At 39.0% G+C, this 23,923-nt stretch overlaps 1 protein-coding gene across 34 annotated transcripts in view; it reads left to right on the top strand.

Moving 5' to 3' along the window:
• CEP128 (centrosomal protein 128) overlaps window positions 1-23,923 on the top strand; it is a 459,693-nt gene that overhangs the window by 367,623 nt on the left and 68,147 nt on the right. For 13 of the 34 annotated variants that reach the window (XM_081510600.1, XM_081510604.1, XM_081510609.1 and 10 more), the window contains one exon: window positions 15,068-15,157. The exons of 8 other annotated variants lie outside the window; for them this stretch is intronic. In XM_081510600.1, coding sequence (XP_081366726.1) covers window positions 15,068-15,157 — 90 coding nt within the window. Of the gene's footprint in view, window positions 1-15,067; window positions 15,181-23,923 lie in introns of all 34 variants that reach the window. 13 more of the 34 variants (XR_014059627.1, XR_014059635.1, XR_014059639.1 and 10 more) reach the window with 3 other exon arrangements.

Genomic DNA, 23,923 nt, shown 5'->3' with positions numbered 1-23,923 from the left:
CAGAAATAGATGTTTTTCTGGAACTCTCTTGCTTTTTCGATGATCCAGAGGGTGTTGGCAGTTTGATCTCTGGTTCCTCTGCCTTTTCTAAAACCAGCTTGAACATCTGGACATTCACGGTTCGTATATTGCTGAAGCCTGGCTTGGAGAATTTTGAACATTACTTTACTAGGATGTGAGATGAGTGCAATTGTGTGGTAGTTTGAGCATTCTTTGGCATTTCCTTTCTTTGGGATTGGAATGAAAATTGACCTTTTCCAGTCCTGTGGCCACTGCTGAGTTTTCCAGATTTGCTGGCATATTGAGTGCAGCACTTTCACAGCATCATCTTTGAGGATTTGAAATAGCTCAACTGGAATTCCATCACCTCCACTAGCTTTGTTCGTAGTGATGCTTTCTAAGGCCCACTTGACTTCACATTTCAGGATGTCTGGCTCTAGGTCAGTGATCACACCATCGTGATTCTCTGGGTCGTGAAGATCTTTTTTGTACAGTTCTTCTGTTTATTCTTGCCACCTCTTCTTAATATCTTCTGCTTCTGTCAGGTGCATACCATTTCTGTCCTTTATTGAGCCCATCTTTGTATGAAATGTTCCCTTGGTATCTCTAATTTTCTTGAAGAGATCTCTAGTCTTTCCCATTCTGTTGTTTCCCTCTCTTTCTTTGCATTGATTGCTGAGGGAGGCTTTCTTGTCTCTCCTTGCTATTCTTTGGAACTCTGTGTTCAGATGGGAATATCTTTCCTTTTCTCCTCTGCTTTTTGCTTCTCTTCTTTCCACAGCTATTTGTAAGGCCTCCTGAGACAGCCATTTTGCTTTTTTGCATTTCTTTTCTATGGAGATGGTCTTGATTCCTGTCTCCTGTACAATGTCATGAACCTCTGTCCATGGTTCATGAGGCACTCTGTCTATCAGATCTATTCCCTTAAATCTATTTGTCACTTCTACTGTACAACCATAAGGGATTTGATTTAGGTCATACCTGAATGCTTTAGTGGTTTTCCCTACTTTCTTCAGCGTGAAGAGATACCCCACGTCCAACATAAGAGAAACCCAAGTAAAATGGTAGGTGTTGCGAGAGGGCATCTGAGGGTAGACACACTGAAACTATAATCACAGAAAACTAGCTAATCTGATCCCACGGACCACAGCCTTGTCTGTCTGAATGAAACTAAGCCATGCCATGTGGGGCCACCCAAGACGGATGGGTCGTGGTGGAGAGGTCTGACAGAATGTGGTCCACTGGAGAAGGGAATGGCAAACCACTTCAGTATTCTTGCCTTGAGAACCCCATGAACAGTATGAAAAGGCAAAAAGATAGGACACTGAAAGATGAACTCCCCAGGTCGGTAGGTGCCCAATATGCTACTGGGGATCAGTGGAGAAATAACTCCAGCAAGAATGATGGGATGGAGCCAAAGCAAAAACAATACCCAGCTTGGATGTGACTGGTGATAGAAGCAAAGCCCGATGCTGTAAAGAGCAATATTGCATAGGAACCTGGAATGTTAGGTCTATGAATCAAGGCAAATTGGAAGTGGTCAAACAGAAGATGGCAAGAGTGAACGTCAACATTCTAGGAATCAGCAAACTAAGATGGACTGGAATGGGTGAATTTGACTCAGATGACCGTTAAATCTACTACTGTGGGCAGGTATCCCTTAGAAGAAATGGAGTAGCCATCATGGTCAACAAAAGAGTCCGAAATGCAGTACTTGGATGCAATCTCAAAAACAACAGAATGATTTCTGTTCGTTTCCAAGGCAAACAATTCAATATCACAGTAATCCAAGTCTATGCCCCGACCAGTAACACTGAAGAAGCTGAACTTGAACGGTTCTACGAAGACCTACAAGACCTTTTAGAACTAACACCCAAAAAAGATGTCCTTTTCATTATAGGGGACTGGAATGCAAAAGTAGGAAGTCAGGAAACACCTGGCGTAACAGGCAAATTTTGCCTTGGAGTACAGAATGAAGCAGGGCAAAGGCTAATAGAGTTTTGCCAAGAGAACACCCTGGTCATAGCAAACACCCTCTCCCAACAACACAAGAGAAGACTTTACACATGGACATCACCAGATGGTCGACACCGAAATCAGATTGCTTATATTCTTTGCAGCCAAATGTGGAGAAGTTCTATACAGTCAGCAAAAACAAGACTGGGAGCGGACTGTGGCTCAGATCATGAACTCCTTATTGCCACATTCAGACTTAAATTGCCCATTCCAGTCCATTTTAAATAGTTCAGTGATTCCTAGAATGTTGATGTTCACTCTTGCCATCTCCTGTTTGACCACTTCCAATTTACCTTGATTTATGGACCTAACATTCCAGGTTCCTATGCAATATTGCTCTTTACAGCATCGGACTTTACTTTCACCACCAGATGCATCCACAACTGGCAGTCGTTTCTGCTTTGGCTCTTCATTCCCTCTGGAGCTATTTCTCTGCTCTTCTCCATTAGCATATTTGGCACCTACTGACCTGGGGAGTTCATCTTCCAGTGTCTTATCTTTTTGCCTTTTCGTACTGTTCATGGGTTTTCAAGGCAAAGTCGTTTGCCGTTCCGTTCTCTAGTGGACAACGTTTTGTCAGAACTCTCCATCATGACCCGTCCGTCTTGGGTGACCCTGCCCAGCATAGTTTCACTGAATTAGACAAGGTTGTGAACCATGTGATCAGTTTGGTTAGTTTTCTGTGACTGTGGTTTTCATTTTGTCTGTCCTCTGATGGATGAGGATAAGGCTCCTCTGTCCATGAACTTCTCTAGGCAAGAATACTAGAGTGGGTTGCCGTTCCCTTCTCCAGAGGATCTTCCCAACTTGGGGATTGAACTTAGGTCTCCCACATTGCAAGCAGATTCTTTACCAGCTGAGTCACCAGAAAAGTAGTTTTAGGTTGTTAGGAATTTTAAAGGAAAGAGTTAAGAATGACATTTAGGTTTCTTGATTGGGCAACTTCATGGATGGATGTGAGATAAGGGACAGTTGATTAGTTCGCTTTCATGGTATTAGGTTTGGGTACCTTAAAACATCCAGGGAACAATGGTAAGAGAGGGGTTCCTCTGTTGAACTGGATGTGTGGAATTTGGTGTCATCAGTTCTGGTATCCATATATTATGGATGATGCTAAAAGTCATAGGAGCCATGAGAACTCTCAGGGAAGTATGTCGGATAAAAAAATTAAAACTTAACCCTATGGCGCACCAACACTTAAATATAGGCTAAGAATCAAAATCCTGCAAAGGAGTCTACGATCTAAAGAAAATAAATTCTAGAGAGTATAATGTCCGGAAGCATGACAAATATATTACCTGAATAAAAAATGGTTCAGTCCTTGAATCCACTTAGCTAATATTTTAAAATAAAAACTGTAATGTCCTGTCATTTATGAAATAAGTCATTCACTTTGGCAAAAAATCACCTGGGTAGCATAGTGTCTCACCATAGTAACTACTCATTCAGTTCAGTTCAGTCGCTCAGTCGTGTCTGACTCTTTGCAACCCCATGGACTGCAGCACGCCAGGCCTCCCTGTCCATCACCAACTCCCAGAGTTTACTCAGACTCATGTCCATCGAGTCAGTGAGGCCATCCAACCATCTCATCCTCTGTCGTTCCCTTCTCCTCCCGCCTTCAATTTTTCCCAGCATCAGGGTCTTTTCAAATGAGTCAGTTCTTCACATCAGGTGGCCAAAGTATTGGAGTTTCAGCTTCAGAATCAGTCCTTCCAATGAATACTCAGAACTGATCTCCTTTAGGATGGACTGGATGGATCTCCTTGCAGTCCAAGGGACTCTCAAACGTGTTATCCAAAACCACAGTTCAAAAGCATCATTTCACAGCACTATTAAATTTGACTAAATAATAAATAAATACCACTTTGTGTGTGTGTGTGTGTGTGTGTGTTAATTGCTCAGTTGTGTCTGACTATAGCCCTCTAGGCTCCTCTGTCCATGGAATTCTCCAGGCATGAATACTGGAGTGGAGTGCCATTCCTTTCTCCAAGGGATCTTCCTGACCCAGGGATCAAACCCAAGTCACCTGCACTGCAGATGGAGCCATCAGGGAAGCCTGAATACCACCCTACCCGTCTCTTATTTACAGGCACCTGTTCAGACTTAAATTGACGAAAGTAGGTGATCATTCACCTAGAGCCAGAAATCCTCAAATGTGAAGTCAAGTGGTCCTTAGGAAGCATCACTATGAACAAAGCTAGTGGAGGTGATGGAATTCCAGTTGAGCTATTTCAAATCCTCAAAGCTGATGCTGTGAAAGTACTGCACTCGATATGCCAGCAAATTTGGAAAACTCAACAGTGGCCACAGGATTGGAAAAGGTCAATTTTCATTCCAATCCCAAAGAAAGGAAATGCCAAAGAAGGCTCAAACTACCACACAATTACACTCATCTCACTCACTAGCAAAGTAATGCTCAAAATTGTCCAAGCCAGGCTTCAACAGTACGTGAAGCAGGAACTTCCAGATGTTCAGGCTGGATTTAGAAAAGGCAGAGGAACCAGAGATCAAATTGCTAACATCTGTTGGATCATTGAAAAAGCAAGAGAGTTCCAGAAAAACATCTACTTCTGCTTCAGTGACAACGCCAAATCCTTTGACTGTGTGGATCACAACAGACTGTGGAAAATTCTTCAAGAGATGGGAATACCAGACCACCTGACCTGCCTCGAGAAATCTGTATGTAGGTAAAGAAGCAACAGTTAGAACTGGATGTGGAACAACAGACTGGTTCCAAATCAGGAAAGGAGTACATCAAGGCTGTATATTGTCACTGTGGTTTCTTAACTTATATGCATAGTACATCATGCGAAAAGCCAGGCTAGATGAAGGACACAATGGAATCAACATTGCTGGAAGAAGTATCAATAACCTCAGATATGCAGATGACACCACCCTTATGTCAGAAAGTGAAGAAGAACTAAAGAGCCTCTTGATGAAAGCGGAAGAGGAAAGTGAAAAAATTGCCTTAAAACTCAGCATTCAGAAAACTAAGATCATGGCATCTGGTCCCATCACTTCATGGCAAATAGATGGAGAAAAAATGGAAACAGTGTCAGACTTTATTTTCTTGGGCTCCAAAATCACTGCAGATGGTGACTGCAGCCATGGAATTAAAAGACACTTGCTCCTTGGAAGGAAAGTTATGACCAACCTAGACAGCATATTAAAAAGTAAAGACATTACTTTGCCAACAATGGTCCATCTGGTCAAAGCTATGGTTTTTCCTGTTATCATGTATGGATGTGAGAGTTGGACTAAAAAGAAATCTGAGCACCAAAGTATTGATGCTTTTAAACTGTGGTGTTGGAGAAGACTCTTGAGAGTCCCTTGTACTGCAGGGAGATCCCAGTCTATCCTAAAGGAAATCAGTCCTGCATATTCATTAGAAGGACTGATGCTAAAGCTGAAGCTCCAATACTTGGCCACCTGATGCGAAGAATTGACTCCTTGGAAAAGACGCTGATGCTGGGAAAGATTGTAGGCAGGAGAAGTGGACGACACAGGATGTGATGGGTGGTTGGCGTCACTGACTCAATGGACATGAATTTGAGTAAGCTCTGGGGAATTGGTGATGGGCCGAGAAGCCTGGTGTGCTGCTGTCCATGGGGTCTCAAAAGAGTCGGGCACGACTGTGCGAGTGAAATGAACTGATTTCCTGGTTCTCTGTAAGGTCTACCCATTAACAAAGCAACAACCATGCCTGTCCTAGAATTCGTTTTTTTTTTTAAATTAGTAGTCTACTTCCAAGTTCTGTCATTCGTGTACACACACACTCATGCGCGCGCATGGCGCGCGCGCGTACACACACACACACACACACACACACACACACTTACTTTCACTGTCACTCCCCCTTCTCTCTATTTCGCTCTATTCTCCCACCTTGAAAGTAGAACTGGAACAAAATATCAATAAGTGAGTTATTTGTCGTGAGTGGTAGGAATCTATGGGAATAGAAAAGGATCGAATGGTGTGGGGACGGGGGGCAGCGGAGAGGAGTGTTTTTTCAGTCTTTAGAGGAATCACAGACAATGGAGACAAACATATTTGACAGCGATTTTTACAATGCATGTGGCAATTACCAAAATTTTCCACTGGAGTTTAGCACTGTCTGACTCTTTCTTTCTTTCTTTCTTTGTGACATTCATTTGCAGTTACATTGTGTGCTGCTCTTCTTAAAAACAAAGTATTGTCTTTGACTACAAATGTATGGTGCAGTATCACAGTCCTATTTGCATATGAGTTTGAGGTACATTGAAATAAGCAAATCCCTTCCTTAATCTGCTGCAAATCGGCTGAAACATACACAAAAGGTAATACATTTTTCTTCAATTTAATTGAATAGTATTCAGTGACTGACACCTTGCTTGTGATGGCTGCTAGTGGTAGGTGTTGCTGCTGTATTTGTTTTTAGTTTTTAAATTTCCAGCCTACCTGGTTCACCCCTCATCAATTTCTTGCTTTCCCCCTTGTCACTTTGTGAACCCCAGAATGCACAGCACACCAAAACAGTATCATGCTTAGTTATGAGAAGCTTCGAATTGCTACCTATGACAGTCACTTAACAGAGTATCTGAAATATGATCATACCCCTCCTCTTATGCTAACTTACCATCATCTGATTTTTTTGGTTTTATATTAAATGAGATAAAAATAGATGATTATGGACATGATTTTTCCTGTTCATCTTCATCTTTTACTAGGCCATCCTTAGGTCATTTAGGCCGTATTCATGTCTATAAATTAGGGATAGTAATATTGCTGACTTCACAAGCCCATTGAGGGGATTAACTATGATTAGAAATGTATAAACCTTGGTATCTGGCAGGTCCTCCAAAATACCAGTTCCATATGTAAACTGTTTATTTGCACCTGCTATGCCCCAGCTATGCACTGCATGCTGAGCACTGAAAGAAGAAACATCGCTGCCCTCCCGAGACCTGCACTCAGGGCCCCCTCCCCCACTGTCTCCTTCCCTTCCCCTCTCTTCCACTAGGCAGTTATGATTTTGCTAAAGGAAGTGTTTTGTCTTTGGATAGCTACTAAATATAATGATAAAGGGGAAACAGTTGCACGTGGCAGGGATGAAATTGAATATATGGGCTACATGTTACTAGCAGTCTCATTATTTTCAGAAACAGGGAACATTTTAATAGTAGGATCTATAAATGTCACAAGTATTTCTGGACACTTTCTTCAGTATCAGTACTTTCATTTAAAATGAGATGAATCGTTCATTTAATTTTTAAAAATTGTATTTATGTTTTTTGAAACAGTAGTATTTTTTAAGACATTTCAGAAGCTATGGCCTTGAAGGACATTAAGTGGCATTATTGACTTGTTTTTCAAATGACCCATAATTATATTTAATTTCTATCCTAGATAACTTTTAAAAATAGTCTGGGTTCTTCCATTTGAAGGATTTTATTAATTTTTTTAGAAATGTTTTGAGAGTGAAGGGGCAGGTGTGCAATTTTATTTTTGTTATTTTAATAGTGCTTAGGCAAAAGCATTTGAAATGAGCCAGAAAGAGAAGATAATCTTTTTCTCAGTCATTACTTCATTTCAACTGCTTATAGAGTAGCCTATGGCAGTGTGCTGTTTTGAAGAAAAAAAAATTGAACTTGAATTTCTCGGTTCTTTTGGAACAAGTCTAATAAATATTAATGAGTATATTGTATTATGGGAAAGAATTTCAGTATAGAGCTAGCAGTCACATCACTGGAGATAAACTGGGCAAGAAAAACCACCAAAGACAGAAAACTGACACAGGCAAATTAATTGCCCTGGCAGAGGCTGACAGTATAGGATGTTAGCCCAGCAGTCTCAGTAGATGGCCAGTCCTCCCCTAGTGGGCAACATGTTATAAACTGGGCTAGTGTCAGACCAACTGGGTAATTTCTGTGGTTTTGCCATCAATCATCTTGCCTGACTGTAGAAAGCCCAACCTGGATTTTCTAACTCCATAGTGGTTTGGGGATTTTAGAGATTTGGGTAGAAAGTGGGGCTAGGGATAGCTAAGAGTCCCTGCATGACTTCAGAAGGGACGGTGAGGGTGATATGGGGTGCTCGATTCTGCCACTGGATCTCCAGAAGACTTGAGGGTTTGGTAAAAGAAATTCTTAAATTTCCCCAGGGATTCTAAATTGCTTAGGAGATACTGAAGTACATTTTTAGAAGTCCCAATTTAAATAAATTGATAAGTTGGGATGGCCTATTTAAGGCTTTATTCAACTGGAAGGTAAATTCAGTATCTTCGTTATCCTTCAGATGACTCATGAAAGTTATAATGGAGCTTCTAAAATTCCAGAAACAAAAATGTAATGCATATGAACTTATTATTCCCAAGATACATTCTTCAAAATGTAGGCAGATCTCTTTGTGTATCTGTTGGTTTTTTTTTCTTTTTTTTCTGATGTATGATTAAAGAATAATGGGCCTAAGCAATGACTTAAAACAACACCTGGGTTATTATGGGGGATGGACCATGGGCAACTTTGCCCCTTTCAGGGCTAGGTGACTTAATGGTTCATTAAAATCTCTATTTTGTCAAAAGGTGAAGAGACTTAACAAGCCTTAAATTTGGTATGAGTTCTCAGCAGAGATAAAATGTTAGCAGTCTGTATTAGGGTCAGGCAGGGTCTCAGCCAATTAGATTTGCAGATTTCAATGTAGTACATCAAGAGGCCTCAGGAGAGCAGAGAACCAAGCCCAGTAAAATAGATTCCACTTGAAATTTTAGTGATCATTAAATTTTATCATCCTATTTTACCTGAAATTTGTGACTTAATTTTAATTCCAAATACATGACAGAATAAAAGTAGAAAATAGAATACCCTGAGAGTGAACTATTCTTGTATCTGAGTGTATGGAAGTTGATTGACTGGATTGTTTTCTTTTTAGAATAAAAAAATATAAAACCATGGCTGGTTCTGCTTATCCAAAGAGATGCAAAGTATAAGTCCTCAAGATTCAGCAGTCTCCTTGAATCAGACTTCTTAAAAAGTTTCTAAAAAACCGATGCTATTTGGAAATATTCTTTAAATGCAGACAAAATGTAGTCTTTGAACTCTAAAGCCCAAATATTACCCTGTACAGAAAATTTGCTAAAAACCTCAGTAGTGAAAATGAACCAAATATGTGTTACAGATTTTATAAATTGCTGCCACAAGGTGGGGATTTATTTTATCTGTCTCTATACACCATCCACTTTGCAGTTGACGTCATAAAAAGCAATACTTCCAGAATACATCCCCTTGTCCCTTCATCACAGTCTAAGCTCAGAGAGCAACTTAAGTGTTCTTGTGAAAAATGAAAACCATCAAGCCTGTTTTGATGTTTCTCAGTGCTGGGTTTGGCTGGGAGTTTTGTCCACATTTCCAGAGTCAGCTATCACCTTACAACCTGGGATACTTTCATTTGGGTTGCAGTGTAAGTGATCAGTTCAAGACCACACTCCACAATGTATATCTGCTTGTTCTTCTCAGCTCACATCCCGAGATCAGCCTCAGACATTGGACAGCCTACCATTAGGTTGTTTTAGTCCATTCTGGTTGCTATAACAAAAATACCATGGACTGAGCGGTTTAAACTGGGAACAATTGTTTCCCACAGTTCTGAAGGTTAGGAAATCTAAGATCAAGGCAGATTCACTATCTGTACTCAGTATCTATGTTGGCAGATTTAAATTCAGTATCCAGCCTTCTTCCTGGTTCACAGCAGACAAAGAGCAAGCTGGAGTCTCCTTGATGAGACATGATCCTTTCATGAAGGCTCCTCCTCTGAGCTAATCACTTCCCAACCACCCCAGCTTCTAACATCATCACATTGGAGACTGGGATTTCAACATGTGAATTTTGTGGGAACACAAAACATTTAGGTTATAACATTGTGTTCTCTTGATGAAAGTGAAAGAGGAGAGTGAAAAAGTTGGCTTAAAACTCAACATTCGGAAAACTAAGATCATGGCATCCAGTCCCATCACTTCATGGCAAATAGATGGGCAAGCAATGGAAACAGTGACAGACTTTATCTTGGGGGGGCTTCAAAATCACTGCAGATGGTGACTGCAGCCATGAAATTAAAAGATGCTTACTTCTTGGAAGGAAAGTTATGACCAACCTAGACAGCATATTAAAAAGCAGAGACATTACTTTGCCAACAAAGGTCTGTCTAGTCAAGGCTATTGTTTTTCCAGTGGTCATGTATAGATGTGAGAGTTGGACGATAAAGAAGGCTAAGCACCGAAGAACTGATGCTTCTGAACTGTGGTGCTGGAGAAGACTCTTGAGAGTCCCTTGGACTTCAAGGAGATCCAACCAGTCCATCCTAAAGGAGATCAGTCCTGGGTGTTCATTGGAAGGACTGATGTTGAAGCTGAGACTCCAATACTTTGGCCACCTGATGCGAAGAACTGACTCATTGCAAAAGAGCCTGATGCTGAGAAAGAGTGAAGGCAGGAGGAGAAGGGGACAACAGAAGATGAGATAGTTGGATGGCATCATTGATTCAATGGACATGAGTTTGAGCAAGCTCTGGGAGATGGTGAAGGACAGGGAAGCCTGGCATGCTACAGTCTATGGGGTTGCAAAGAGTCGGACACAACTGATTGACTGAACAGCAAGAACAAATTGTTTTCTTTATGTTTATCTATTTTATCTCCTGATAACAATGACAGTTGTGAAAAGCAGTATTCTAATGATGGTGATGTACAGCACATTTAGAAACAAGTGCTCAGCAGTGATACGTTTCTGGGTGAAGCGATTTCTACCGACTCATAAAACAAATCTCCAAAGTTCTAAATATCAATCGGATATCGTTGAAAGAGAGTATAGTTCTCACAGCAAGGGCTATCTCCCATTCCCATGCCTGGCTGATTTTCCAGAATGTAAATAAACAGAGCATTTCCCTAGTCTGGGATCTTGGAAACTCACTCATGTTATGGTTCAGTCGATTAGCAAATACTTATTTAGCATTTGTTAATTCCTATCAAGATTGTGCTAAATCAATACCAGAGGGTGATGATCTGTACGTTAAAGGAGAAGAGAAAAAAAAATCACCCTCTGTCTTGTTCGTGCGTAATGTTAATAGCTACCAAGCAATTGTTTTGTGTCATACACTGCTAAAACTGCTAAAACTTCTGCGTGTATGTCATTTATTCCTTGCCACAATCTGTAAGATAATTTTGTTCTCATTTATAGATAAAAAAGGCTAAGGTGCATAGTTTGTCCAGCCAGTAAGTGGCAGGGCGAGTACTTGTGTTAGAATCCGCTCATCATCTTCTATGCTACTGTACTTACATGCCTCATGACCTTATGGAGGACAGAATTTCTTCACTTTTTGTTTGGGTTCCTGGCATTTCTTCCTTTAAACATCTTCTATTTCTTTTTCTGTTAGATTTATTATCAAACAAATAAAGCATTTACTGCAATAAAATCACCAACTGAATGAGCATGAGCTTGAACGAGCTCCAGGAGTTGGTGATGGACAGAAAAGCCTGGTGTGCTGCAGTCCATGGGGTCACAAAGAGTCAGACACGACTGAGCAACTGAACTGAACTGTGGTGAAATACTAACTAACCCCCTCAAGAGAAAAGACTATAAGTAGCGAAACAAATTTGAGAGTGTATTAAATAAGTCAGGCAATGCTGGGGTATTGTTAGTGAAACTCTTCCTGCCTTTCTGTACCTTTAAATCTACTTCTAAACCCCTAGACCCTCAGCTTACAGGTGTAGAGTGACTTAACAGTGTTGCTGGATATCTGGCTCTGAGTACGTGAGAAAGATTTCAATTCCTGGTGCAAGATTACAAGCAACCCAGTAATCTCAAACACTTCTAGGAAGGAGAGGGATCATTTTTCCTTTTCAATTCTGCACCTTTTCTTTTTGCTTATTCATCATGTTTTAAATAAACAGACTGAAGAAAGTTGTTATTAAAGCCCCCCTTAGGCTTCTTCAATTTCAGTTTTAAACCAGGTTCAAAATATTCTGGCAAAAATTAAAGGCAACACTGAAAGCGTTTGCATAAATTCTAAATTGTGCAAAATGCCATAGAACTAAAATGAGCTGAAAGAATGACTAATAAGCATCTCCTTTTATATCTTTGTCCTTTTATCCTAACTGGTGATTATTTTGGCTTTAAAAAATTAATTCTGGAGTACATTCCTTTGCCAGAGTATCTGCCTTACACTTTTCTAAGTTTAATTTGTTAGAAGTTCAGTGTTTACTTTTAAAAGTGTAAAGCCTTATTAACAGCTAATAAATAACATTCGATGTCTATTAGTAATATTTCTATATTTGCCCATAAAATGAAATAAAAGCATCCTACCTATAAGAAATTCCACGCCTTTACTACATTCTGGTTATATTTGAAACCCCTGGTTCTCATTTCATTGTTAGAGAGAACTAATAAATTTGTCACAAAAGGAGCCAGGTTGGAGGAAAGAGACCATTTATGAGCTCAGTGATGAATCTAATCTCCTGTAGCTCAGATCTAAAAGAACTGAGAGACCAGCACTATAGAGGTGCCATTTAACTCCACAACATCAGTGGTAATTAAGAGTAGATTTTTGCTTTCCTATATCCTTTCTTCTGCTCTTTCCCTCGTGGTATTGACTGTGTGTTTTCAGGTGGCCTAATGTCAGACCCAGAAGTCAGAAAGAGTTGCAGCCTACTAGAGAAAGTCATGGCAAAAATATAATCCTTTTTATTACACAGTGAAATAAATATTAAAATGTATACAGTTAATGGTTTTTATTTGAACATTATATTTTATTGTGATATCGTGTTTTGTAACACTGTCGCATGACATCTGTTAAAAATGAGATTTGTAGAAGGCTCTTCTGGCCTGTGTAATTTTGAGAAAAGACTCTCAAAGTTTTCCAAGATATCCTGCTGGAATGTAATATGCGTACAAAAATAACTCTGATGGTAACACTGCCATTTATTGACTATTTGCTCATAAAACTGCACTGTCAGCAAGTGGTATTTGCACTAGTACATTCTGTAGATCTGTTAAATAAACAAATATGCATATATATATACACGCATGTATACATACATACACATATACACATACACACACTTCAGCTTGTCTCTCAGAGTTAGTAGAGACTCCTTTGAGTCAGGTGGACCCGGATTACAGTCTAAGTGCCAACATTTAATTACAACGTAAAATTTAAAATACATATATGATTGAAGTCTGTTTCTCTGATTTAAATGAATAAAATTAATAATGTTCACCTACTGAGGGTTTCTGTGAGCATTACATGAGAACATACATGAGAAACACCCAATACAGTTTTTGCGAATAATAAGCTTCTAATAAACAGTGTTGATTCTTATGAAACTGGCAATTTAAAGGAGTGTTTTCCTTAGCAACCACGATGCACATTCCAGTGTCTTTTTATTTGTTAAATTAATGAAATTCTTACCTATGCCAGGACCTGTGCCTTTGCTACTCCCTCTCACTGTACATAATGCTTTTCCCTTCACTCTTTCAACGATAGCTCTTTTTCATCCTTTGGAGTCTCCCCTCAAACATCACCTCTTCTTGGGAACTAAACCTAGTTAACCTGTCTAAAGCAATCCTCTGCCCTTCCCCATCACAGTTCCTGGATATCTGCTCCACTCACGTCCCTGTCTTCTCCTTTGATACACAGGCTCTGTGAAGGCAGAGAGACCTTCTCTTGTTGATAGCTATGTACTCAGTGCCTATCATAGTGTATCTATCAATAAACATGGATGAATGGGTGGATTAATGAAATGAATAAATGAGTGGAAGGGAGGGAGGTAACAAGAAAGGGAGCAGTGAAGTAGGGAAAGAACGAATGATGGATAAAAGAGATAAAGGACAAAAGGAAGAAACCTACATGGCCTGAGGAATGGTTTAAAAGTTGAACAAAAATTTTCTGGTTCTTACTTTATTTTCTTATCCCTGGTCAGTATGTCTCACCTTATCTTCTCCTTCCAGAACCTTACGAGGTTTGCTCCAGGGTGAGCTCTGTGAGACTGGAAGTAATTCTCATAGGACACCAACACCTTAGAAAAGAAGGTGGCCAAGCTTCCTGTAAAGGACCGGGTGCTAAATATTTTCACACTTTCACAGGCCATACCCTCTCATGCAACAACTCAACTCTGACATCATAGAATGAAAACAGCCATATAAAGTATGTAAAGAAATGAGTGGGCTATATTCTAACAATACTTTATTTATGGAAAGTGAAATTTAAATTTCTTATAATGTTGACATGTTATGAAGTATTGAGTTTTTTCCAACCAAATAAAAATCTGAAAACCATTCTTAGCTGGTGAACCTATAAAGACAGGCAGCAGGTTGGAGTAACCTACTGTCCTACCTTGCTGACCCCTCCTTTGGAGTGAACTATAATGGTTTTCAGTCTCAAGAATGTCTGTCTTTTGAAAGATGAACTGGCGAGGGGGAATTAATGTTTGAATTCTTCCTCAAGGAATAAATTTCTGTTGGTAGAATTTTAAATAATTTTGCAAATTGAAGGAAAGTATAATTTGGGGTATTCAATCAGACCTTCCTGAACTCTAGAATCACACTGCATTAGTGGTCCATTATCCACAGGTAAGGTTATTAGTGTTAAGTAGCTTTCATTACTAGCTAAAACTGCCCAGGTACATCTGCTAACAACTCACATCTTATTTGCTCTTTCATTCCATAGACTTTGGAATCTGGAATCGGTTACTTCCAGGGATGATTTTGAAAGCAAAACAACTGGGGATATTTTGAAATGAATCACTACTCTTTTATTCATAATCCTGGAGAGTAAAATATTTTAAAATTCAAATAATGTTTCCCTAAAATTTGTGACTTTCATTGGGTAACCAGTTATTTCAGAGAACATTTTAAAATTCTGTGTGACGTCATTTTCTCTAAATGCAGAAACTTTAAAAATCATTAGAAATTATTATGATCCTCTTAGTGTTATTTTTATAGCTATCACTATTTATAGTGCTTTAAGTTATTTTAAGATAATAGAGCTTGCCAACACTTGTTCTTTACTTACATTCTCTCTTAAACAGCCAAAGCTACTATTTAAAATGCCACCTTTGGAAGATGCTAGTCACACTGCAATGAAAAATCAGACAGAAGCTCAATTTGAAGAAAAAGCAGTTAAGTATTTCATAGGTAGACTGTTTAGGATACTTGGAACTGAATTGTCAAAATACATCTCCTTTATTTCAGGACATACAGGCTAAGTTAGCCTTCAGGTATGTTTCTCAGAAGTTCAACTGAAAACTAAGTTGTTGGGGTTTTTCCTCCAGTTTTCGTAGATACTAAGAATAGTGCACCATTGATTATCAGAACACAGATAATCTAAGGCTCCTTTTCAATCCTTGACCCATCGTTTTCTTCCTACCTGTACTTGTATATTAAAAAAAAATGGAGATTAGTAATTGTTCTAAGCTTAGTCAAACTGAATTAGAAGCAAGAAAAGCCTGAGTTTTGTCAGCCAAGTATATTATTTTATAAATAAAACAACTGTTTTATATCTTAATTCTGAACAGCAGTCTCTCTCTTTGTATAGAATGGTGAGAGAGATTTGTACACAGTAGCCCACAGAAGGAATATGGGTGTGAGGATGAGAGAGTCTCTAATACCATGTTCCTTATATTTTAATTCCCGGAAAGAATTGAGTAAATGACTCTACATGTAAATTAGGATGTGGATTGTTGGAATTGCTCAAAGGTAAGCAATTTAATTCCCAAGGCGGACTGTTAGCTTTGTGTCATGTCATGACTTAGCCATGTGACATGGGTGATAGTCAACAATAAAGTGCTGAAAGTCAAATATTCAAGAGGAAGGAGCTTGGGACAAAGGGTTCTGTGTTTCTGTGGGTGTCCTTGTGAAAATTCTTCACTTGGAAACCCAAGAGATGTGTACACTTGAGGAAAACAAGGATGTTAACCTCAGGGAGTCTCATTAGATCAGCTATGTTTGGTGGCAGTCAGATACACACCCTGAAAAAAAAAAAAGCGTATTCTATTGTTTTCCACAGTTATGCATAACAAAAACCTACTCATAAATTTCCCATAATCACCACTGCACTTTGATTTGCATAACAGTTCAGAGCATATTCAGCTGATATATGACTAGCCTTACAACTGGAGACATGTACTTTATTTCTCAAAATGTAAATCCTTGAAAAAAAATATGATATGTTGGTTTCTGGGTTGTTACCTTTTCCCCCTAGTACTCAACTCCTATTCCTGCATCACTTTTTGGGAACACTCAATCTTTGAAATTATATTGGTTGTCATTTGCATTACCCCAACCACAATCATAGCCTTTATATTATCTGCAAATACCTTTTAGCTGTGCTCCAGTCTTAGATGTCATTCACTGACCTCTTGTTGCGTGTTACCGGAAGCCTCACTGGGGCACGGAGCAGCACCAGCAGAAAGAGAACTGTCTTTTGCTCTTCATCTGGGATGTAGTCTTTTCCTGTAGGTGCACAGCTATGCAGCATATTACACTGTGCATTAAAGAAGAAACTTACAGTGATTCTGCATTTTAAAGGGGAGAGTTGTCGGAGGAGAAATCTCATGCATTGCTTTGTGATCTGAAACATAAAGGGTCAATCTGAGATTTTCTTGGTATTAGTTTCATACTGTTGAATGGAAACTTTTACAGGAACCTTAAGCAAAGCCCATCCGTAGCCTTTCTGGTGGATTTTCCAGTGGTAAATCTGTTGAAACAGACCAACAGAGCCCCATGTCCATATCTTTCTCTTCATCTTTCTCCTCAACCCCCACAAACCCACGTACACATCCCATGTCAATGGAAGTGCAACCTCAGCTTTTCCTGAATAGTGTTGAATGGAAGTGCAGTAGTCAGTAATGACCTCGTAACAAACAGTCTCACAAACCCAATCACCAGCCTGAGAATACAGCAGAAGAAAGCTCAAGAAGCACAGCTGGCTGCCTCAGCTCTCTATTTGGCAGTGATGGTGGATGAGAGAACAGGTCAGAAATGTGGAGCACACACACTGACTCCCCTCTTAAATTTTGTGATAGTTCCTGCTTCTGATTCTCTAGTCCGCAAGGATAGCAAGGATCATTACGAGGCTAGAAAATGATACATCCCTTTAAACTGGTTTTTCTTGATAAATCAAATGTTGGCTTTTCTTACTAACAATGTTTTAGATAAAATCCTGATGCCTTGCTGTGGTTTTCTTTTCCGCCTTTCCGTTATGCTATTTTGAACCCTGAAGTAGGTTATTTGAAAAGACACATAAGCGGCTAGTGAAATGAGTTAACAAAGATTGACTGTAGTTATCTAATGCTGGCTAAATTAAACACTAGATAATGGGAAACCACTGCAAGTTGCTCTAATGTCATTCATTCCGAAGTTTTTTTTAGAATACAGAGTAACTTCATCTGACTTTTAATAGACAGCATGCAGTTTTATGTATAGATCATTGACTCATGTATACTCAAAGCCAAGCTATGCTACATCTTAAAGGTTTTATTTTGGGGTTGAAACATTGAGGTTGTTTACAATTTTTATCTATTTTAATTTTTTAGAATAATTCAAGAAACAGTGATCTTTTGTGGTGGTTAATAAAAGTCTTTTCTTTCATTCTAATATCTTGACACATGGAAAAGAATACATTTGAAATTATTTCTTTTAATTACCAAAAATTGATTGACAGTTTGTTGAATGCAATGAGTTGTCATGTGGAAATGCATAAAGGAAAAATGGGACACATTTGCCTTTCATTTGATATCTTTCATATAGGCAGCAGCAGGTAAGGTGTAGGTGTTCTTTACACCGAGTTAATAATTGACAGGAAAAAGCCCTGCAGTTTTCTCTCTGGGTGAAGAAGCTGAGTGGACTTTTCTTCCAGAAGACAAGTGTTGTGCTTTTAGAACAGTGATGAGAGGAAGTCCTCATTGTAGATTTTCTTTTTTGAAAGTTATATGTCCATCATGGCCCTTCAGTCCCAGAGAAGTTTCCAGAATTAGTTAATACTTGTACTGTTTCTTCGAGTTGGAAAAAGTAGAGACTCTTGTTATATTTTTATGCCATTATTGTGGATTTTTTTGTTTGATAACAAATATATTTCAAACATGCTTGAAAAATACTGTGTTATCATGAAAAAGTCAGTAGATCTGTACAACTACACTTACCAGAAGAAGAACTCTTGTGTATTTAGACCTAAGAACCTCTATTTCACTTCTTAGGTGGGATGGATGAGTCAATGTAGTTCGTTGATTGGCTCAGCTGAGTCAAATAAACTGTTGATGATCAGGGATGCAGATACCAACTATCCCCATTTAGCACTCATGTCCTAACTTAGCTCACAAATATGTTCCCATCTCCAGTGATGCTAATGAATTTGCTTTGGTTTATTCATAAATTCTAATGTACACCCTGTTGTGACCAAGTAGCAAAGGAATATGTACAGCTCAAGGCAGGTTGATAGCCTCGTGATAAAAAGTTAAAATAAGTCTTTTTTTATAGTACATGTGCTATTGGCCTCCCAAAAATACAACTCACCTTACTTGATCTGTCAAGGCCAAAATAAATTAAAATGTGATTTCTAGCATTATTGTTTTCAGTTAGAAGTGGTATGCAATATTAATACTAGAGGATAGTAACAGTATGCTTCATTGTAACTCAAGGACTATGCAGTGACTGTATGTATAATCCTTAAAAGTAAATATTAAAATAATTATTGCCCTTTTAGGTTTTTCTTAGACAGAGAGTCAATTCTTAGGTAGGTTGATAAGAAGTCTTGGGTCCCCGAGGAGGAGAGAGGGGTCTGGGGCTCTCAGAGAGGAAATTGCGGTCTGGAATTCTAAAAGAGGGGAAAAGGACAAACATCTTTTTTTCCCCCTCTACATTCCTTAGTGTTAGTCACATAAAACGTTTTTTTCTTTAAGCCCAGAACTGATGATTACACAACAAACAACTCAGTTTAAACTCTGTACTAAGGATTGTATAACAACAATGTATCCTGCTTGAGGATAGTTTCTCCTTCCTGAAAACCTTTTGGCTAATCCTGTTATCTTAAAATGTAAATTATGGGAATGGGTCTAGTAAGATCTTTACAACCTTGAGACATTGCTGTGATTTATTGTGATAACTAGTTTAAAAAAGTATAGAGCTCCCTTGCTCACACTAGCGAGGGGGACACCAGTCTGTCCCCCTCTGATGTCTGTGTCAGATGCTTTCTCTGTCCCTTTTTCACTTTAATAAAACTCTGCTATGCAAAAGCTCTTGAGTGATCAACCTGGTTCCTGGCCCTTAAGCTAAATCTTCTCAAGATGTTTCTCTCCTTGTTGTTATTCAGTGGCTAAGTCCTGTCTGACTCTTTGTAACCCCATGGACTGCAGCACGCCAGATTACTCTGTCCCTTACTCTCTCCTGGAGTTTGCACAAATTCATGCCATTGACTCAGTGGTGCTATCTAACAATCTTATCCTCTGTTGCCCTCTTCTCATTTTGCCTTCTGTTTTTCCCAACATCAGGGTCTTATCCAATGAGTTGACTCTTCCCATCAGGTGGCCAACGTATTGGCCCTTCAGCCTTAGCATCAGTCCTTCTAGTGATATTCAGGGTTGACTTCCTTTAGGATTGACTGGTTTTATCTCCTTGCAGTTCAAGGGACTCTCAAGAGTCTTCTCCAGCACCATAATTTGAAAGCATCAAACTTCAGTGCTCAGCCTTAAATATGGTCCAACTGTCATATCCGTACATGACTACTGGAGAAACATAGCGTTGACTATACAGACTTTGTCATCCAAGTGATGTCTTTGCTTTTTAATATGCTGTCTAGATTTGTCATAGCTTTCCTTCCAAGGAGGAAGAGTTTTAGTTTCTTGGCTACAGTCACTGTCTGGAGTGATTTTGGAGCCCAAGAATGTAAAAACTGTCACTGCTTTCACTTTTTCCCCATCTATTTGCCACGAAGTGATGGGACTCTTGATGAGGGTGAAAGGGAAGAGTGAAAAGGCTGGTTTAAAACTCAACATTCCTCTTCCTTTTCTGTCATTGGAGTGGTACATCTGCATATCAGAGGTTAATGATTTTTCTCCTGGCAATCTTGATTCCAGTTTGTGATTCATCTAGCCCGGTGTTTTGCGTGATGTACTCTGAATATAAATTAAATAAACAGACTAACAAAATACAGCTTTGTCATACTTCTTTTCCAATTTTGAACCAGTCAGTTGTTCCATGTAAGAATCTAATTGTTGCATCTTGACCTGCTTACAGGTTTCTCAGGAGACAGGTAATGTGGTCTGGTATTCTCATTTCTTTAAGAATTTTTTACAGTTTGTTGTGATCCACACACTCAAAGGGTTTTGTATAGTCCATGAAGCTGAAGTAGTTATTTTTCTTTAATTCCCTTGCTTTCTCTATGATCCAAAGAATGTTGGCAGTTTGACCTCTGGATTCTCTGCCTTTTCTAAACCCAATTGTCCATCTAGAAATTCTCAGTTCATGTACTGATGAAGTCTAGCTTGACAGACATTGAGCATAACCATACTAGCATGTGAAATGAGCACAATTGTGCAGTAGTTTGAACATTCTTTGAGATTGCCCTTCTTTGGGATTGAAATGAAAACTGACCTTTTCCAGTTCTGTGGCCACTGCTGAGTTTTCCATTTGCTGGCATATTGAGTGCAGCACTTTCACAGCATCATCATCTTTTAGGATTTGGAATAGCTCAACTGGAATTCCATCACCCCCACTAGCTGTGTTTGTAGTAATGCTTCCTAAGGCCCACTTGACTTCACACTCCAGGAAGTCTGGCTCAGGGTGAGTGACCACACCATCATAGTTATCCTGGTCATGAGGACTTTTTTGTACAGTTCTTCTGTGTATTCTTGCCACCTCTTTTAATCTCTTCTGCTTCTGTTAGATTCATACTGTTTCTGTCCTTTATTGTGCCTATCCTTGCATGAAATGTTCCCTTGGTATCTCCAATTTTCTTGAACAGATCTCTAATCTTCCCCATTCTATTGTTTTCCTCTATTTCTTTGCATTGATCACTTAAGAAGGCCTTCTCGTTTCTCCTTGCTATTCCCTGGAACTCTGCATTCAGTTGAGTATGTCTTTCCCTTTCTTCTTTACTTTTTGCTTCTCTTCTTCCCTCAGCTATTTGTAAAGCTTCCCCAAACCATCACTTTCTCTTCATGCATCTTTTTCTTTGAGATGGTTTTGATCACTGCCTCCTGTACAGTGTCACAAACCTGTGTCCATAGTTCTTCAGGCACTCTTGTCTACCAGATCTAATCCCTTGAATCTATTCATTACCTTCATTGTATCATCATAAGCGATTTGACATACGACACACCTGAATGGCCTAGTGGTTTTCCCTGCTTTCTTCAATTTAAGCCTGAATTTTTCAATAAGGAGCTGATGATCTGAGCCATAGTCAGCTCCCAGTCTTGCTTTTGCGGACTGTACAGAGCTTCTGCATCTTCAGCTGCAAAGAATATAATCGCTATGATTTTGGTATTGACCATCTGGTGATGTCCATGTGTAGAGTCATCTCTTGTGTTGTTGGAAGAGGTTGTTTGCTATGACCACTGTGTTCTCTTAACAGAACTCTGTTAGCATTTGCCCTGCTTCATTTTGTACTCCAATGCCAAACTTGCCTATTACTCCAGGTATCTCTTGACTTCCTACTTTTGCATTCTAGTCCTCTTTGATGAAAAGGACATCTTTTGTTGGTGTTAATTCTAGAGGGTCTATTAAGTCTTCATAGAGCTGTTCAACTCAGCTGCTTTGGTGTCAGTGGTTAAGGTATAAACTTGGATTACTATGATATTGAATGGTTTGCCTTGGAAACAGAGGTCATTCTGTCATTTTTGAGACTGTACCTGAGCATTGCATTTCGAACTCTTGTTAACTATTAGGACTATTCCATTTCTTCTAAGGGATTCTTGCCCACAGTAGTAGATATAATGGTCATCTAATTAAATTCACCCATTCCAGTCCAATTTAGTTCACTGATTCCTAAAATGTCGATGTTCACTCTTGCCATCTCCTGTTTTTGACCACTTCCAATCTACCTTGATTCATGGACCTAACATTCCAGGTTCCTGTGCAATATTATTCTTTACAGCATGACTTTCCTTTCACCACCAGACACACCCACAGCCGAGAGCCACTCCTGCTCTAGCCGCCTCATTCTTTCTGGAGCTGTGAGTAATCGCCCTCCACTCCTCCCTAGTAGGATATTGGCACCTTCCGACCTGGGGGCTCATCTTCTGGTGTCATATCTTTTCGTATTTTCACGCTATTCATGTTCATGTGGTTCTTGCAGCAAGAATATTGGAGTAGTTTGCCGTTCCCTCCTCCAATGGACCATTTTGTCAGAACTTCCCATTGTGACCCATCTGTCTTGGGTGGCCTGCATGGCATGGCTCATAGCTTCATTGAGTTATGCAAGCCCCTTCTCCATGACAAGGCTGTGATTTTCTTAGACTTTCCCCTTCTAAAATAGCACTAAAAGATAGTGGGAAAGGGAATCTTCAATCACAAAAAAAAAAATCTGATAACAATAAAACCTATTTTTCCCCTTAGAACTTTTCCTTCAAAATATTTGAAGGAAATTTCTCCTCTGATTTTTAACCTTCCACTCCCAATTGTTTCTTTACTTGTTGTCAAGAAATACTTCATACAGGAGAAGTAGATTTGTTCTAATACAGTAATTTATTTGGTCTAATAAATTAATTCTTACATCCTATTTCAAGTATCCTTAAGTAAGAATACTTGGGCAGCTAAGGGTGGGTTCTGAGAGTCTGCAGTTCCCCTGAAAGTATGTGCAAAATTATGTGTGTTGTGTATAGTGTTCATTTTCCTGGGGAAAAAGTTCTCAAAGTCCTGACTACAAAAATAAGAACCACTGATTTATTAAAACCACCTGAAATTGCATTATAGTGAGAGTGTCTTTATTACTTCTGGAGGCTTTCTTCTCTACTTGTCTCACCTACCAACTCCCCTTTCAGTATCTTAAGCAATTCTTTTCAGGATCTAAGCTTGAAAGTATGTGTGTGGTGGGAGAGGAGGCAGAGTATTGAACCTGTGGACTGAGCTTTAAGATAAGATTTGCTGAAATGAAAACTGGAGATTAAACAGCAACAATAGAACACTACAAGTCCAGTTCCAGTGAGAGTGAGAGAGGATAGGGAGAATATAAATAAATTTTGGTATATTTGCATATTCATTCCAGGACATATACTAGTATTTCTTCATAGACTGGCTTAAATTACCTCTATTCTAATGATAAGAACATGAGAAGTATGCAAATATTTTGTTTGAGAACAGGGATTTGCAATAGGCTAATTCTTTTATATGCAGAATTATAGTAACTAATCTTGGCTGCCAAAAAAGAAGTCAACTTCAGCCATTTAAATTTGAAAATACATTTCTTAAATTTTAAAAGCAAGGTAATAAGTTCATAAAGATTAGGAGTAGTTTCTTTTTTTTTTTATAGCCTATAATTAAAGCCAAAAACTGCAATTTAGGGAAAGCTCACTAATTGGCAACAATGACCGATATCCTATTAGCTGTTGTTGATTGGCAAATTGAATTATTTAAATTCAGGTTAATGAACTGCATTTCCTATTTCTCTAATTTTCTCATTTTTTTCAATATATATTCTTTCATAGAAAGCTATTTCAGTACCATTTTGGAATGGAGTAGGTTATAGACAGACATAACTAAATTGCATTGAAATAGATTATTTATTGATCTTTATATTTTAATGAAATTGAGATTCCACCCCCACCCCCCACCCCCCACCCCCCCATTTGTGTTTTAGCCTTACAGATTAGGTGTATGTCAGCTTAGACTGCTGTACCAAATGACTGTAGTCTGGGTGGCTTAAGCAGCAAACATTTATTTCTCACAGTTGCAGA

This window comes from Giraffa tippelskirchi, chromosome 7 (genome assembly GCF_054371585.1).
Source record: "Giraffa tippelskirchi isolate mGirTip1 chromosome 7, T2T-mGirTip1v1.2.pri, whole genome shotgun sequence".
In the NCBI taxonomy this organism is placed as follows: domain Eukaryota; kingdom Metazoa; phylum Chordata; class Mammalia; order Artiodactyla; family Giraffidae; genus Giraffa; species Giraffa tippelskirchi.
This window is presented reverse-complemented; position numbering and strand designations above follow the sequence as displayed.